We start from the raw sequence: 17,353 nt of genomic DNA, 5'->3' as shown, positions 1-17,353 counted from the left end.
CTTACAGAGCCACACCGCAACAATATTCTGTGTACTATGTAGTGGAAAAATCTATTGCCAAAACAACCAAAGATGTACAGACCTAACCTTATTTAGAACTCCCCCCCCCCTTTTTTTTTTTATGAAACCACTTATACCCGAGTAATAATTTTAATACATTGCAGGATTTAAGACTGATTTTAATAGAAAAATGTCACTAATGAGTAATACATAACCAGGTGTCAGCCACTCTATTTTTAACGCTGCGTGCTCCAGCCCAGGGCCCTGCCTCCAGCCTCCTCCCCGCGCTCCGGCGTGCTGCGGAGCCGGCTCAAGGGGACGGCTTGACCTCTGCGGCACCCGAGAGCAGCCCCGTGATCCCGATGTTTAGCTTCTGCACAGAATATGGCTTTTTCAGTACAAAAACCAGCATTATGCATTTAAAAGAAAGGTTGTCGGCTACCTCTCTAACAAGGAAGAGAGAAACTGGTTTACCCTACAGTGCAACACAGAGGTTGTCTATCTTTTCTTACACTAGGTCTTTGATGTAGCCATTCACCCTTCCCCTACCCTAAATTACTTTTTTTTTTTTTTTTTTTTTTTTTTTTTTTTTTTTTTTTACATCTTTCATCACTATAGCTCATATCACTTGGAATTCCTACTTTTCCTGCCTAGGATTTCTTGTGCCTCTTCCTCAAAGGTTTGGGAAATGCCAGGTTAACCGGATCACGCTGAAGACTAACTCGAACAAGGAAACACTTCCACTTGTCCTTTTTACCTCAGACCAAGGCAATTAGCCTTTCCATTAGGACAAAGCTGGTATTTTCCAATGAAATCCAGTTTTTCTGGAACAGGAGGTCTAAAAGACTAATGGATTACTCCGCTGAGCCATTACATCTGTTGACTTGAACTAATACCACATTTCCAATATGCTACGGAAATGATGTGGGAATGTGTATTTGAGAAAGAATATTTAGCAAAGGAGTTAAACTCAGCACATTTAGAGATTTCCGTGTAGATCTGTTAAGTGTATCTTTGCACAAAGGATAGGAACCTTTTATATATCTTGAGGAAATGGTGAGACCTCAAATCACTTGGAAATTTCAAAATATTTGTTCCTCCAATGACTATTATGTAAACCCAGTACAGAGCCTTGCTGCGGAATCATTCTCTATGTAGGTCAGAAAAAAGGAAAGGCAACTTGTATGTAGTCTTGCGAGGGACAAAAAGCGGATACAAAAATTGAAGTGTATTTTTAATTTTCCTGCCAGTTTCCCTCAAGCAGCAACGGGTTTTTCCAGATGTAGAGAAAACAGCATTTGCAGATATGTACAAAAGTTTATTTTACAAACAGCAACTACTTTTGAATAACAAAATTGCAAAAACATAGACCAACATTAGAAAACCAGCTCAGGGGTACATTTTCTATCCGAAGCACAATTTAACAGATTTCCCTAAGTAAAAATACTCCCCCCCCTTCCCCTCACAGCCCTCCCCAACCATCTACCAGATGGATTTTCTTTATAAAGCTTTAATTCAAGATACGAAATAGACATTAGCGATATTGCAGTAATTTTGGACAACTATGATTAATTGATTGACCATATTTCTATTGGCTTTTCCTGGCCTTAAAAATAAAAAGTCAACTCAGATCTGAAATATGATGAAGTCTGATTCTGGAGCAATTTTTTCCCTAATTAGTATTGAATGGCAATGTTTATATTTGTATATTTTGTTACACCACTAGCCCACTAGTTCTATTTTCTCAGTAAGGGAAAAAACAAGTTACATTTGTACTTAAAACTATGAAACTGCAACAAACACTATCTTGAGTTAGCAATGAAATATTTGTTCAGGACTTTGAAATGGCTGCTACTGTTAGAAACATGTCTGTAAATGTATACTGACTGGAGTAATAAATGTACTTACTGTTAAAAAGCATAAGAACCTTACAAAATATCGATTCAAAAGGATTACGTGCACACACTTTTTCATTGAACTACAAGAGTAGGAAGGGTGTAAGTCCAGAATTTTGGGTTCTTCTCGGAAGTGAAAAACCTGTATGACAAATTCAGTTTTAGGAACCTGTGTACAAATGCCTTATTCAGCTGTTCATGGACAGAAATGGAGGGCATCATTACAGTCTTCAAACTTCACTTTGAACTTTCTTTTCCCGTTTCAGAAGTGTACCAAAAGCTAATTTTGGATAGCTTAATTCAATCAAAGAGACAGTACGAATTGATGTCTAAGCAAGAAATTACCACTTTTAATTTTCAAAGTTGTTGGGTCCCGATGAGATTTTAAAAAAATCATTTTCAATATTTGAAAACATTTGAGAAAATGAAAGCATCTCAAGTATTACAGAAAGTCAGTAATGAAAACTATTATAATACAACAGTACTCATTAGCTCTAATAAAGCTATGTTAGTCTGTTTTTTCACTACAGACCCCACTTTTCAAGTTACATTATGCCATTAAAAAACTGTTTCTTAGTACACAACTTTCTAAGCGCTGAAAAACTTTACAAATTATTTTAAATCAACTCAATCAGAATATTGCAAAAATTACTCAATGCTCTTCAGCTTAAATCTATGGGGCTTTTTGCAAACCATTTACCTGTAACATGGAGTCATTTTTGGTATTCAACTTTACTTTGAAAGTATTGTCCATGCTTTTTATCAGGCATACCAGTATTTTTGTAGTCATATCACTTTAACAATATATAGTTCAATATCTGCAATATCAATATCTGATATTCCCGATGGCAAATGAGATACATCTACAGACATTTTATAAAGGAACCATTATGGTTTGTTTTCTGAAAAAATTATCATCACCTAAGTTTTTTAAAAAGTGTTTTGGACAAACTCATGATATACTCAACAGTTTACAACATTCAACTTCAAAATGTGTTGAAGTATGCCAAGCACTGTAATATGAATTGAAATGAAATTCAAAAAGTGTTTAGAAGCACTTTTTTTTTTTAGACTCTTAAGAACACTGCTGTTTATCACAAAATTCACTTTTAAACATAAAAGTTTAGACAAGTTGGATATTAAGATCACAACTCATTCATCACACTTTTGCTCACTGCTTGTCTGTTTGACAATTCCCACTGTGTATAATCTCACCCTTTTCAGCAGACTTCCGTAATATCACAGTACAGTAAGGATTAAGACAGAGTGGCAGTCTTTGTTTTCATCACCTAGCTGTTGTGTATCTACTGTATAATGCAATAATCAACAAACAAGACAGCATGGAACCCATCTTCCAGCATTGAAAAAAAGCATTTTAATAAACTAGAAATGGCAGACTTTGTAAGAAGTTTTCTTCACAGTTTTATAGTTGCTAGCATATATTTAATAGTAGCAGGCAGAAAGCCCTAAGGTGTTTATAAACATACTTGAAGACAGTACTGATCGCTGCACCCAGAAAAGTGGTGGCAGCAAATTCACCTAAGTGTCATTCATGGCTTGGAAAATCCAATTCGAGGAAATAAAACTGTTGTGTTTTTTTTCCTATTTTGTAAAAGTAGCATTTGACATAAAAATTAAAAAAAAAATATCAGTTGAGTTGAGCTCAGTACTTCTCTCCGCAAGTATAGTCAGTCAAGTGAGTTCACTGTTAAATGGTAAAGTTTCAGCTAACTCAGTAAACACCCTTCAACTTCACTTGTGACACCGTCAAACAGTTTCTTTAACATAACACTGAAAAAATTATTAAATACAGTTTCCATCGTCAAAGGAACGTTTTCAGCTGTATCTGCTGCTTTCACTGGGACTTCGATTGTTAGAGTAACTGCGATCACTTTCACTGTCAGAGCCATAAGATCTACAGAGAAAAGATTAAAATGCCTCAAAATTGTATTTTGAGCTTCAAATTCAAAATTGTATCATGTACAAGAATTGCCAAGACAGACACACACGAGACAAGAAAACCTACAAGAAGTCTTTTATAGGATCATATTTCATATAACTGAGGTATTCATTAAAGGACACTCAAAATTAAAATAATCATTAACTTTACATGATGAAAACCCTGTGTAACTCAAGTCAAACTGTGTAACTACAAAATTTCTTGCTTTGTCTGATACAGCTAAGAAATCATCCAAAATAACTGTTTTTGTAAATGCTAATAGCTGACTGAAGTATATTCTAACAAATATAATTTTATATTGCAAGCATTTCTCAACTAACGTGATTTCACAAATCCTTGCTTTATATATTGCAGTTTTTCGTTTGAAGAAGGGTCCTAAGAATTAGGCCCCATAACCACAACAGGAGTGTGTGAGTGTCTGCAGAGTGGAAGTTGTAGATTAAAATGTTTTGGCTTATCCAGAAGAATTCCAAGCTCAGCACCTGGCCAAACATCAAGATAGAGTCCAGATGGTTTTAGACAAGCCACAGGACATATTCAAATTACACAGAATAAACTTTCATTAGAGACTTTTTTAGCCTTGTGCCTGTAAGGAAAGCTTTCTAAATGAAAGATGAGCATATCCTACAGTGTTTCTCTGAAGCTTCTCAACATCCTAAAACAATGATTTTTCTAAGTCTATTTCCACACTCTTTGTTAATCTCATTAATTTCCCCTCAAACACAAGATGAAAGTTGTCTTTCTGTCAGAACTAGATGGAGAAATGGGTGAGAGCAAAGTCCATTAAGAGTTGGTACAAAGTTGTGAAACAAAGAGTACGAGGACAGCAGAGGATAAAAATTTACAGAAGTCTTAGAGATCTGCCTGATTTACCACTGACTCACATGGGACATATTAAAAGGTGCAAAACAAATCATCACCAATATTCACTATATATACACATATATATACACAGACACATATAATCCTGTTCCACTTCTGATCTTTGTGAAATGTCCTCACTTACACCTATATAATCCCACCGGACTGAGTAGAATAAAATTTATCCTAAATTCATCAGAAGCACACTGGATTTGCAGGTAAAACATTCTTTCAAAATACATTCTAGGAAGTTAAAAATTCATTCTGGATAGCACTGCAATTTTAAATTTCCCTTCCAGATTTTTTTTAGAAATCCACTTTTGCAGTCTAAGCAAAAAGAATTTACCATCCAATGGAATTCTTTACATACGAGGTAGCTTTTAATCCGTAACAGGGCACTTGATTTAAATCTTGAGAGCTAGTTCATTGTATTTTTTAAGAAACATTTAAAATTATTAAAAAGCCCCGAATGTGCTTATTTTCAATGCATATATACAATGAACTGGAGCCTTCTCAAATCGTTCTTATCCTAGTTTCTTCCCCATCCTCAAGTTTAGTATGTCAGAAGCTCCAATTTCCTCACTCACACACTTGCCCTAACTTCTATTGTTTTTAATTATTACTTTTCGTAACAATGTATTTTTATGCTTGGGGGGAAAAACATAAGCCTTCACGAACATCATAAGTATCTATTTAGCAAATTCTTTTGCATAAATACAGCGTCAAAGTCATGCTAGCAAAAACATACCTGGATCGCCTATCATAACTTCTAGATCTTCGATAGCTGTCACTCCTTTTACTTCTACTTCGACTTCTGCTATAGTAACTATCATACGTGTATGACCTACTTTAAAGGGAAAAGAAAGTAACTGTAAATTTACAATTTCTCGTTTATACTGCTATATATTTTAAATGTATGTTTTAAAGACAGAGAGAGATGAGTGGCTACATAGAAATTACTTTTGAAGGATGTGGCAAACAATAATTCTACATTTTATAAAAGTTTAAATACAAGTATCTTCAAAACAACAGTAAAAATCTCAAATTTCTTACTCTAGAAAAGACTTACTAAGATTTAAAAAGTTTCGTTTTCTCTACAAGTTGTAGATGCAGTAAAAGCTTGTTTGCTAACACTTCTGAACACAAGTAACAAAGTGATTCCATTTATAACTCACTTTTATTTTAACAATAAAGGGAAATGCGTTCACTATTACTTAATCTCATATCACCGCCTATACGGTGATTGGATGATTTGGTTATTTTCAGCTTTTAGAAGTATCTTACGTTGATTTTGCTTTAATTCAAGTTGCTATCATGATATTATATTTTTAAGTACCACAGATAAAGGGGCATTCTTACACCAAGATATTTTTATAGTAAGTACATTTATTGCAGAGTTTGTATAAAACTATAATCCATACCTGGATCGACTGTGATGACCATAAGAACTACTTCTGGATCTACTTCTACTATAGGTTCGACTGACAAAAAACAAAAACACAGAGACATTTTAAGTTAATCAGAAACAAGTGCTGAAAGAAAGTGGGGGGAGAGGGGGAGTGAGAGGAGAGGAACATGTTTTGCTTACAATTCCTTACCCATACTGCAAAACATTACGCAAAATTATTTTTCAGTAACAGGAAATTTTGAAATCTGACTATTCTACCTTGCACATTTCAAGTAGATACTTCAGACTGCCGCATGCATAGCTAAGCACATTTCCACTCGCTCAGAGACTGAAGCATCAGGCTGCTGTGCCTAATTTACTGGTTTTGTAATACACCCCAATGCTATCTCCAATTAGAGAAACTTACCTACGACTCTTGTAACTGTGGTAAGAACTACTTCGACTTCTTGACCGATCTCTACTATACCATCCTCTGCTTCGGCTTCTTGTATAGCTTCTTGACCTACAATCAATGAACAACTTTGAAAAGCACAAAATAGAATATAACTGAAGAGAAAAGCAGCAGAAAACAGGAAGCAAAAGCATTACAAAGCTTTATATTTTAAGCTAAATATTTATTCCATATTTGCTAAATGATACAGTGCTGTTTAAAGGAAAAACGTGATTTGAAAAAGAAAAACAAGCCTTAAAAATATCAGAACTTTCAAGTTAACACGGTAGGCTGCGGGAATAGCGCAAACTTCTTACCTATATGAATATGTAGAACTTCGGGATCGACTTCTTGAGTGACTGTAAGATATGGACCTTGTTCTGTGCCTGGATTTAGATTCAGATTTACTTCGTGACCTGCTAAGACTCCTGGATGGGCTATTGTCATCTCTACTTGGAGATTCCTCCTCACTGGAACTTTCTTGGTTCCTTGGCCTTCGATTTAGCCGTGCTGTTTTTCTAACTTCATCAAACAGAGATCCAGGCCTTACTTTATTTTTAGCTTTTATTTCAATTCTTAAACCTGCTGGTTTAGGCTCTGGTGCTGAAACTACGTTCTTAACTTCTGTGGCAGTACTAATTGTTGCTGGTTGTAAATTACCAACACCTTGCAAAGGCTTCCATTTATTATCTATCATACTGCTTTGTGTATTTTCAGTAATTTCACTTTTTAAACTACAGTCTTTAGCACTGGACACAAGGACAGAGTTATTTTCTTGCCTTCCCGTTTCTTTTTCTTCTTTAATATTAATAAAGTCTATAATATTGTTTCCTAGTTTGACAGCATCTTGTTCAGGGGTCTCAACCTGTAAATCTTTGTTTATACTAGCACTTATAGCCTGAGGTTTAGCAGTGAGAATGACAGGAGATAAAATGTCCACATCAACCTTCCCTGGTGAGTTACGATCTGGAGTACAAATCTCCATGTTGTCATCTGTCTGAATAACATCTTCCAATCCATTCTGGTTACTTTCTTCAGCTTGTTTAATCTCATTCTTGCAAGCGGTCACATTTATTCCTGAGTTTAAAATACTGGTTGAAGCATTTGTTTCAATGCTATCTTTATTAAGCTTACTGCGATCTGGTGAGGCATCACATGTAGTGGTTTTACCTAACAGGTTTTCATCCGCACAAGACTTTTCACCATTTCCTATTTTATCTTTGACTATTTCATCCTTTTGATAAACTTGTTTTTTATCCTTTATGTCCCTAGTAAGCTGCTTTTCTTTTTTATCATCCTTGGTAACTGGCTTTTCATTTATCTCATCATCATCTTCTTCGCCAAACTCCAGGGGGGGCTGCCAATGAAACATTTCTTTTCTTTTCTGAACTTTGTGTTTCTTCTCCTTTTTCCCTTTTGACTTTTCTTTTGGTTTTTTGGAATGTGATTTTTTAAGAGTTTTTTTCGATCCATGTTTGTGTTTTTTTGACTTTCCTCTAACATTTGTTGAGCTAGAACAAGAACTGTCAGATTCAGAAGATGACAACTGTTTGCTTGTCTTCCACGTACAATCTGAATCCAGAAAGCCTTCTGAAGAATTAGATTGTTTTTTTATCCTTTTGGTAACGCTAAGCTCTGTATCAGTTCCTGATGTGGCCTCTCCTTCTTCTTTACTAGAGGAGGGTCTGGAATCTCCCCTATTATGCCTTGCCTCTCCTCTTTCGGAATTTGATTCAGAGTCCCATTTACTACCTGAATAGGATTTTCGTTTAGTTTTTGCACCACCTCTAGGTTGCTCAGAAGATTTCTCCTTAGCTGCTTTCTTTTTAGCATTATCAGAATCCCGCTCGCACTTGGATTTCTCCTCCCCTCTCTCAGAACTTAAGCTATTTTTATCCTGTTTCTGAGTATCATCTCCTAATTGAAAACGGCCTTCTTTTTCTTGGACTACTTTCATTTTGGCAGAACGCTCACTGTCAGTAGAGAAGTCTGAAGATGATAAACTGTCACTCTCTTTCAGTCCTTGAGAAGACTCATCGTAGTCTTTCGTACACTTATAAGGGAGAGTACTTTCAGAGCTTGTTTCTTGCTTCAGTTTAAGAGACCGAGCATTTTGATCATTTGATGCAGATTTTCTTTTGTTTCTGTGTCTATCATCATCACTAAGGGAATAATAAGATGTCGACTCACTATAACCTGACCTGTCACTGTGGTATTTACTCGGTGATGGTGATCTGCCAGAAGAACGAGATTTTGTCCTAGAGCTGGACGGACTTCTAGATCTCGTGTAAGATCTTGAGTACGACCTACTTCGAGAGGACCTGCTTCTTGATCTTAGCCAACTATCTGAGCTTCTGTCACTATGATATTTGGAATAACCGCTTCGATCGCTGTCTGAACTCCTTTGTCGCTTACGGTATGAGGAAGAAGTGTTAGCCTCTTTAATAACTACCAAATTGTAATTAGTTTGTGCGGGTATTAAATGGGTTGTTTTAGCTTTCATTTCCTGAATTCGCTCGTAAGATGGCTTCCATGGTTTCTGCCCAGGTTTCCACCTTGAAGGCGGTGGGCTATCACTTAAGGGTATAACAGGGAGGTTTTCTGGGACAACTGGTGGTACAACAACTTTATCACTTGGGAGTATAACTGCTCTTACAGGCTCAGCAGTCTTGTTCAACTTACTTTCATTTAATCGCGTTGAAATATTTCGTGGAGAATTGGAAACTGTCTTTTGATGCCTAGGGTTAGAACTTGACCTTGACCTAGACCTACTTCGAGAACGTGATGATTTAGAGGCTGATCGTGATCTAGAACTTCTTCGGGAATAAGATCTTGATTTAGACCTAGATCTGGATCTGGACCTGGACCTGTAGTATGATCGAGTCCCTCTGCTTGATAAAGTCGAAGAACTCTGGTCTTCCTTATCAGATTTAGACCAGTCTCTTCTGGATGAATGTCTAGAAGACAATGAAGAAGAACGAGATTTCCTCTCATGATCACAAGATGATTTTGTCCTCCTGAGGAAGGAATGAGAGGATTCTACATCTGATGAGGCTGATGTTTTCTTTTTTTTTGTTTGCTTGTGCTTCTTGAAATGCTTCTGCTTTTTAGATTTCTTTTTATGTTTCACCTTCTTTTTCTCTTTTCTGTGCTTTTTGTGATGGCTGGAATATCTCACAGTGCTTAGATCAGAATAACCGTTATGTGACCAAGATCTTGATCTCCGGGATGCGCTTCTTTCATCCCATCTGCTTGTACACGGATCACTCAACCTTAAAAACAAACAAGCAAGCCCCACGCTAAGTGGAAATTCTTTTTAAAAAATCTGATAAACTAAGTATTTTCCCTTCCTCCAAGGCAATTAATGACGTTTAAAAACAATTAACACCTCCCCTCCCCCCCCTTTACTACCAGGCAACTGTGTTTTGACTGAGCTTGTTACACTCATTTTAAGGTACGGAATTATACCACTATCAGGAAAGCTACTTCTCTAAGAAAGTAATTAGCCAACGTCAAATTTTGCATATTGTAGAACCTGTGTTTTGAGATTTAATGTTAGGTCCACAGGACTTTGGGTAGTTTCAGCTACCATTACAACTACGGGATTCATAAACCACGTTTAAATACAAATTTAAAAACTTCATCTTATTTAGTATTCTTTTAGCTGGTACACTGCAATATATCAATAAACTGGATGCACTCAGTATATAAAAAGACTTATCATAAACATTTGCAATTATTCAATAATGATTATATATAATATTCTTCAGTTTTGCTTTTGGGGTTTATTTATTGTAATTTGATACAAGCTCATATTTAGTATCAAGCAATCAGAAATTCTGCAGAGCTGGCTTCCATCACAGAGTTTGTAACTGCAGAAAGAACATATAACTAAAACAATATAGGACTGGTGGATTCGATTGTCTGATTTAGTATCCAAAGAAACCATATAAGCAGGTTTGAGGCTAAAGGAAATCTGACATGACTAGCTCTAAGGAAAGCAATAGGAAACTGGACAGGTCAATTAATTACTTCTTAAATAAGTATCCAAAATGGTACCATCAGAAACAAGTCTTCCGACCTTCTGACACTTTTCCAGCATGTGTTAATCTGGTGTCACATTAGCGAAGTAGAAAGGTTTTGAGAAATTGTTCCACTTCTAATTTTTAGAATTTAAATGGAATGTGTTAACCACAAAGATATTGACATTTTTTATTCAAACATGAATGACATACTACATCTACACAAGCTTTAATAGATTGTGTAAAAAACCAAGACATTTTAAATTTGTAGGAAGGATCTTACTTATCGCCTTTACTCCACTTTTCTCCACTAGGTGGTCTATATGTTCGTAATCTCTGCATTTCTTCTTTCCAGTGAGGAGGGGTCTCACTGCTCTCGTCATCATCGGATTCAGAACACGATCGTGACCGAGGTGGGGTGTGATATCGCTACGAAAACAAAGACAGACAGCTGCATAATATATTTTTCTTTGAAAGAGACTGATAATATAGAAGATATACTGCGACTCTTTAAGAGATTTTTGCACGCATCTTCATAACACAAGCCAGACAACATTATCCATACAAAGTCCATGAAGGAAAAACAAATGCTGGATTTCCTGCTAAAAATACCCACTTTTGGTATGCATATATCCCGCATGTGAGACTGGATTACATAGCTAACTATCTTTTCGTAGTCTGAGAGCACTTCTCAAAGCTTGAGAGGGGCCAGCTAAGCCACTTTTCCAAAACATAAAAGGAAGAATTGAGGAAGAGGTCATGGATTCCCTTTACATAATACCTTTTGAAATAACACAATTACTGCAGATAACCAACTTTTTTTCAGGATACTAAAGCACAGATGTTTCACTTCAGTTAGCAGACACTTAACTGCTTGTATGGGTAAAGACAAGCCTTATTTCAAAAGTTACTGCTGTTCAACCCTTCAGAAATGGGAATCCAGTTTAAGATACCTTCCAAGAAAAAAAAAAAATAAATAAAAAGAATCTTTTAGAAAACTGTAATGAAGCTTCATACTTAAAAAAATTACACTTAGGCACAGCATTTAAGTAGGCAGTAAGAGCTACTTGTGGAGCAGAGGAAAAACGCTAATATTGCTAACTCACTATTTTCCATTACCCAGTTGGATACACACTTAGGTAAATTCTGCTAGGAAATTAGATGCTCCTTGACTCAATAAAGAAAAACATCTGGATTTTACTCAATTATTTTGAGCAACTTATAAAAGCAAGCAATATGTGGAAAAAAAATACTGCCCCCTAGAATAAAACCAGAAAGATGCATGTATTGGTTTATTCAGTTAATTACAGGCAGAAGGCTTTAAGACATCCTGTTTATATATAGTAAAAAAAAAAGATAACCTGCCATGATGATTTGGAGGTTCCTAGCCTTTGAGCTGAAGCAATGATTACTTAAAAAAAAATCCAAACAAACCAAAACACTATTACAGATGAATGGCATATAAGAGGGTACTCAGGTTTCATGGACCTCCCTAATTCTCTCATATTATACTCAGCAGTCTCTCAGAACCTAAGAGGATTCAAAACTACAAACGAGTATCTTGAAAAACAACAAAGAAGTTCACCCTGGATAGAAACTACTGCTAATCAGACTATTAGAGATGGTAGAAAAATATGTTTCTCCAACTAATTGCTAGCCCTAAATTATTTGATATTACTGGTTTTCATTCTTAATTTTGCCAAGAGGTGCCAAAATTACAAAAAACAAGATACAGACACCCAAATCCCTGGCAAAAGCCAATTCCACTCAGCTTTAAGCCATTTTTCCAGAAGTCTTTATTTACATAAATATTTCAAAACATTCTGTTTAAAAGGCTTCCTTCAGTGGATATCACAAGCGTCAAATACAAATGAAAACTGTCAGATGCAGCACGGACAGCTATCAGATTTGATGTCAAGGCTGGCAAATAAGGTTGTGGTTCTCAGGCGAGGTCCAAATACTACAATAACTTGTTCCATGCTAGAGCCATCTAAGCCGTTAATTTTGTGGCTTAAAATAATTGCATCATGGGGATCAGTAGAAAAGTACTTCTCAAATCCAGTGGCTACTGCATAAGAAAATCATGCTCAGAGAAGTCTCGGTTAAGACCATTCTAACGAAAAGTGTCTTCAGCTATACAGATATTGATCTCTATATATAAACTTTTTTTTTTTTGAGGACTTCCACTTGCACAAAAATTTGGCAGGACCAGGCCTTGGTTTGGTTTATGGTTACTTGAACACCGCCTGCTAAACTGATCCAGGAAAACATTCTAAAGGGGAAAAATATGCTCAGTCATGGTGTGCTACAATTTGAAATACACCAGAATCAAAAGCACAATTACGAAAGCTTTTCTTACTTTCTCCCTCTTCTACTGACTAAAAACCAACAGTGTAGCTGTGCAGTGTTTTGGGCCCTGTATTGTGGGTTATTAAAGAAGAGACAAGAAAACTTTTGCCTGAGTACAGTGGCACTAACACAAAAGCAAACGTCTTCAGGATACCAGAGACTTGAAGCAGAAGTGAAATCTGTGTAAACAGTGGCAGTCTTCAGAGACGAAGGTGGTGGTGGTGGGGAAGTGGACCGAGTCTGTGCATCTGTAAAAATGCTTCACTACCAGCACTGCAAAAAAGTAACTTTTTGCCCATGCAGTGTCATCTATGAAAGTACATGGACTTGATCTCAGCCAGGACAGATGACGAAATTTGACAAACTACATTAAGTAGCAAAAAAAAAAAAAAGGGGAAAAAAAAGGTTGACTTAAAATGTCAAAAAGCAGAACAATGCAAGTGATTCTGCCAAAGTTGCCAACAAAACTGTTGTTTCTCAGCAATGTATGCACAATCATCAGAGGATGCAAATACCAGAACTCAGGAGGACAAGCAATATACATCAGAAAGGGCTGTATACACTTAGGACACTGTAGAACAGCTTTGCCTACTGTCATGTGTTCCAGTCCTAAGGGTTAACAGAAACAGCAAGGGAATCCAATGAGTGGAGAAGAGTGAAAGCTCTTGTCACTTCTCATTATTTTAGATCTTGTGGCTTGCGTGGGATGAATCTGGCTGAATTCATTCCAGTCTTTAAAAAGAAATAATTTTATTCTCATGTTTGAAAGTTTCTTGTAGCTGAGGAGTAAGCATTTGTTTTCCCAAACAATCTTTAGGTAAAAAGACATTAGCAAGAAGAATTGGGGAAGAAAAAAAAAAAGGCATTATAAAATGAAGTACCTGACAGCAATATTTCAACCTTCTAAGCTAGAATCTACAACATGTCAACAACAGTTAAAAGTGTCATACAAAGCCTTCAAGGAAATTCAATGCTCAAGGTCAGAGAAGATACTCTGGGTGAGAGGAAAGAAAAAAAGAAAAATAATTGTCACATACTATCGTGCCTCTTCCTTTAATTTTTCGTCCGGATTTAGAGACCGATGGTTTCTGGTCAGTCAGAACTGGTGTAGCATCAACAAGCTTCCTATATAAATTAATAAAATAAGAGCTTACATGGCAAAGCCCCCAAAATTAACTTAAACTATTAAGTCAATCATGCAAAATATTCATTTAATTTGAGAGATGGCAGAACTGAGAATTCAGTGAATTCTCCAAGAAATAAAGCAAGCCACCCAAAGTTCTGCAACAAAAGGCAAATCAACACATACTTGTTTTCAACCAAATGTGTAGCCTATCTGACCTCTCTACGTGTAAATAAATGCTAACAAAGAACTTGCAAAGTACTCTGTTAAAGTGGTACATGGCTTTTCTAAAGAGGTTCAATTGTGTTTGGTGGACCAATCATGAAGACAACATGGACAGAATAGTTTCAGGATCTCAGCAGTTACACAACAATGTCTTGGCGTAGGGAATGGCAATTCACGATAGCCCACAGCTTCTAAAGCCTTGCTTCTTTCCTAAACAACAAGACGTAATTCAGCACTCCTTTTTACAGTTTGTGTAATATCCTCAAAAGAAGCAGTTACTAAGGCTTTGGATACAGGAGTAAAGTAATGTTTCAAAAAAAAAAAGGCTTACAGGAGATATAGAATTAACTGAAATAAAAAAAACCCCAACCAAACTGATTTTAGAGATATCTGGCAGTGTAATGTATTAGCTTATACAACTCCAAAAGCAAAGAAATTTGACAGAAAAAGAACCTAACTGCAATTTTAGTAGAGATGCAAAACACAAATTGAAAGTAACTTGTGAACTCATGACATCCGTTGTATCAAAAGAAGAGTATTTTCTCCTATTCTCAAAACCACAGAAGGGTCATAAAATTCTGGGTGACTGATTTTGAATCAAAGTTTCTTCTTCAGTCTAAGAAAGATGAAAAGTCACCTCTCCCAGTCCCAAGTTTCCCTTGCAATCAAATATTTGCTAGGGTTTACATTGCAAATTTTTTTCTGGAATTATTCACTCATTTTTCTACATTGTTGTAACTGAGTTTAAGGTCGTAACATGCAGGATCCTTAAGGACCAATGAAACTAACTCACTAGATTTCACTGAAAAACCCTGACACAGGTTGTCAGGAATATTACAAAGAAAACTGTAAAAAGGACAATTAAATTACCACATTTACAAATTTTGACACTACAGCAATCATTTGCTATCAGTACTAGTAATACAACATTAGCAGGAAAATTTTATGCGTAGTTTCCACCAAGTCAACATAGTAAGAAAGCTCAATGATTCTTACGGTTCAGGTTCTACATTGACAACAGGCACATCTCTTCTTAGCAAAAATCTATTTTCAGGCACTGGGGGAATTTCTTCAGGACGTACCACAGGTTTGTCCCTCTTTGTGCTAACATCGACTGCTTTTTCTGTTATATCGCTCTTGTCAGAAAGGCTGCTACGGGGAAAAATAAGTTGATAAACCAAAATTAACTGTCAAATGATAAACACCACTTTTCAAAGCAAATTCCAAAACAAGCCCATATGATGCACTGAGCCTTAAGAAGGTTTAACAACCAAAACATACTTCATTAACAACTCATTTTATGCTAAAGGAAGGATGGTACACTGTTACTGGAAAGAAGGTTCAGTTCTTGCTTTATAGCACATAATTTTGCTTTTAATTTGCCGTTTGTCATGAAGTATTTTTTAAATATAATCAAATATAAATCAAAGACCTCTTATTTGCTTAATGTCTCACCATAACACAGGCATAGCGAGTCCTAAATACTTTAACATGCTGAGGCTTACTTCAAAGTCGCTCTAGCTTCTAGCTATAAAGATCTTAAACTGTTTTATAGAAAAAGCTACCCAACAAGCTCAGCTTTTTTTGTTTGTTTCTGTTTCTTTATAAAAATCACCCACCAAAATCCAAACTTATAGAATAAAAGCACCTTCATATTCATTGCTCAAGTACTTCACGGAAAAAAAAAGTAGAATTTCTCAGATTTCTCTGAAATTCTTAAATTTAAGAGACTAGTCACCGTCTTTGGTTTGAGATTCGCTTGCACCTTGGATCCTCTTTCTTCCTCTCTTCCTTTCTTCGTTTTCTTGATTGTTTGGTTTTAGCTCTTCTTTTACGCTTTCTTCTTCTGCTTCTTTCATTTTCAGCTTCACTTTCAGATGAAGTTTCTGAAGAGCTTGATGCACTGGAGGAGGAGTCTGAAGCTTCTGAGTCAGAACATACTTTCTTCTTCTTCTCCAAAGCTTAAAACAAATATTTTAAATTTATAGTGTGTTCATGTGCATGTATGTTTACTGTGTATATATACAGTACAAAATACACATTTTCATATATGTATAAATACACACGTACTGCTCCAGAGGAACTGCATAAACTATGAACTTTTTTCACAGTGAGTTACATTAAAGTACAATAAGAAAAAGTCCAGTCTAAACCCATATCAATAAAATGATACAAATATTTTCCAGCAAAGACAGTTGCAAAAAAATTTCTTTGGTTGCTATGAAGTGAACTGTAACAACTTCCATGCACAACTTCCAACCATGAGAGATGATATAAGAATGTCTGGGCTTTGCATTGATAAGTCATACACAGTAACTTTATAACTGAAGTTGAACATTAACTTGTGCCAAGCTAATATAAAGAAAGGCTGAGAAATAAGTATAATTTTAAGAAGGAGGGTTCCCCCCGCTTTTCTCCTTTGAAAATGTATTTTAGGGTATAACACTGAATTCACGCCTTTGGATTACAATAGAATACACAGATAAGCAAAGACCACTTACAGTAAAAAAAAATTTAGTTTCTTTAGAAAGCAATGCACAGGTTACAAAAAGTTTAAGAAGGAGTTAAGTCTCAGCCTCACTTGTATATTTGTTACTTCTAAAACTTTGTAATTCTCTCCTTTCTGCATCCTCACACTTTTACATTATCTATCTTCTTGACTTTCCCTAAAGGATATAAATAACCACATTATCCTCAAGGAAAGTCAAAAGTGGAGTAGAAAACTCAAACTTATAACACTCCACTACACTACAGCAACTGTCTAAACATATATTTAAGATCATTTATTCCCTATGAATTTTTATGAAAAGGAAAATTACGTTGACTACATATACAGCATATATTAACATCACATGATCTTAAAATAGACCTTTGGAAACTGCAAAAAATTCAACTTGAAGAAAAGATTATGTTTGTGTTTCCATCTTTCAAACTCAGAGAAATAAGCTCTAATTACGTTTTGAGTATGTCACATTAACCACAAACATTAATTAAGGAAGACAGGAAGCAGGCATACATTCTCCAAGGCACAAAGGTTTAGGTCAGAAAACCTTTTCCCTTGCTGTGCCTTCCTCATCTAC

General features: G+C 35.8%; 1 protein-coding gene across 8 annotated transcripts in view; it reads right to left on the bottom strand.

Moving 5' to 3' along the window:
* Positions 1-1,243: 1,243 nt before the first annotated feature.
* NKTR (natural killer cell triggering receptor) overlaps positions 1,244-17,353 on the bottom strand; it is a 45,028-nt gene continuing 28,918 nt past the window's right edge. For 2 of the 8 annotated variants that reach the window (XM_072854833.1, XM_072854835.1), the window contains 9 exons: positions 16,012-16,234; positions 15,270-15,425; positions 13,963-14,050; positions 10,860-11,005; positions 6,872-9,826; positions 6,531-6,626; positions 6,138-6,197; positions 5,465-5,563; positions 1,245-3,810 (listed from right to left, as the gene is read on the bottom strand). In XM_072854833.1, coding sequence (XP_072710934.1) covers positions 3,732-3,810; positions 5,465-5,563; positions 6,138-6,197; positions 6,531-6,626; positions 6,872-9,826; positions 10,860-11,005; positions 13,963-14,050; positions 15,270-15,425; positions 16,012-16,234 — 3,902 coding nt within the window. In that variant the 3' untranslated portion in view covers positions 1,245-3,731. Of the gene's footprint in view, positions 3,811-5,464; positions 5,564-6,137; positions 6,198-6,530; positions 6,627-6,871; positions 9,827-10,859; positions 11,006-13,962; positions 14,051-15,269; positions 15,426-16,011; positions 16,235-17,353 lie in introns of all 8 variants that reach the window. The other 6 variants (XM_072854838.1, XM_072854837.1, XM_072854836.1 and 3 more) reach the window with 6 other exon arrangements.

The sequence above is a fragment of the Ciconia boyciana genome, chromosome 2 (genome assembly GCF_034638445.1).
Source record: "Ciconia boyciana chromosome 2, ASM3463844v1, whole genome shotgun sequence".
In the NCBI taxonomy this organism is placed as follows: domain Eukaryota; kingdom Metazoa; phylum Chordata; class Aves; order Ciconiiformes; family Ciconiidae; genus Ciconia; species Ciconia boyciana.
Note: the sequence above shows the minus strand (reverse complement) of the source record. Positions and strands in the feature narration are given on the sequence as shown.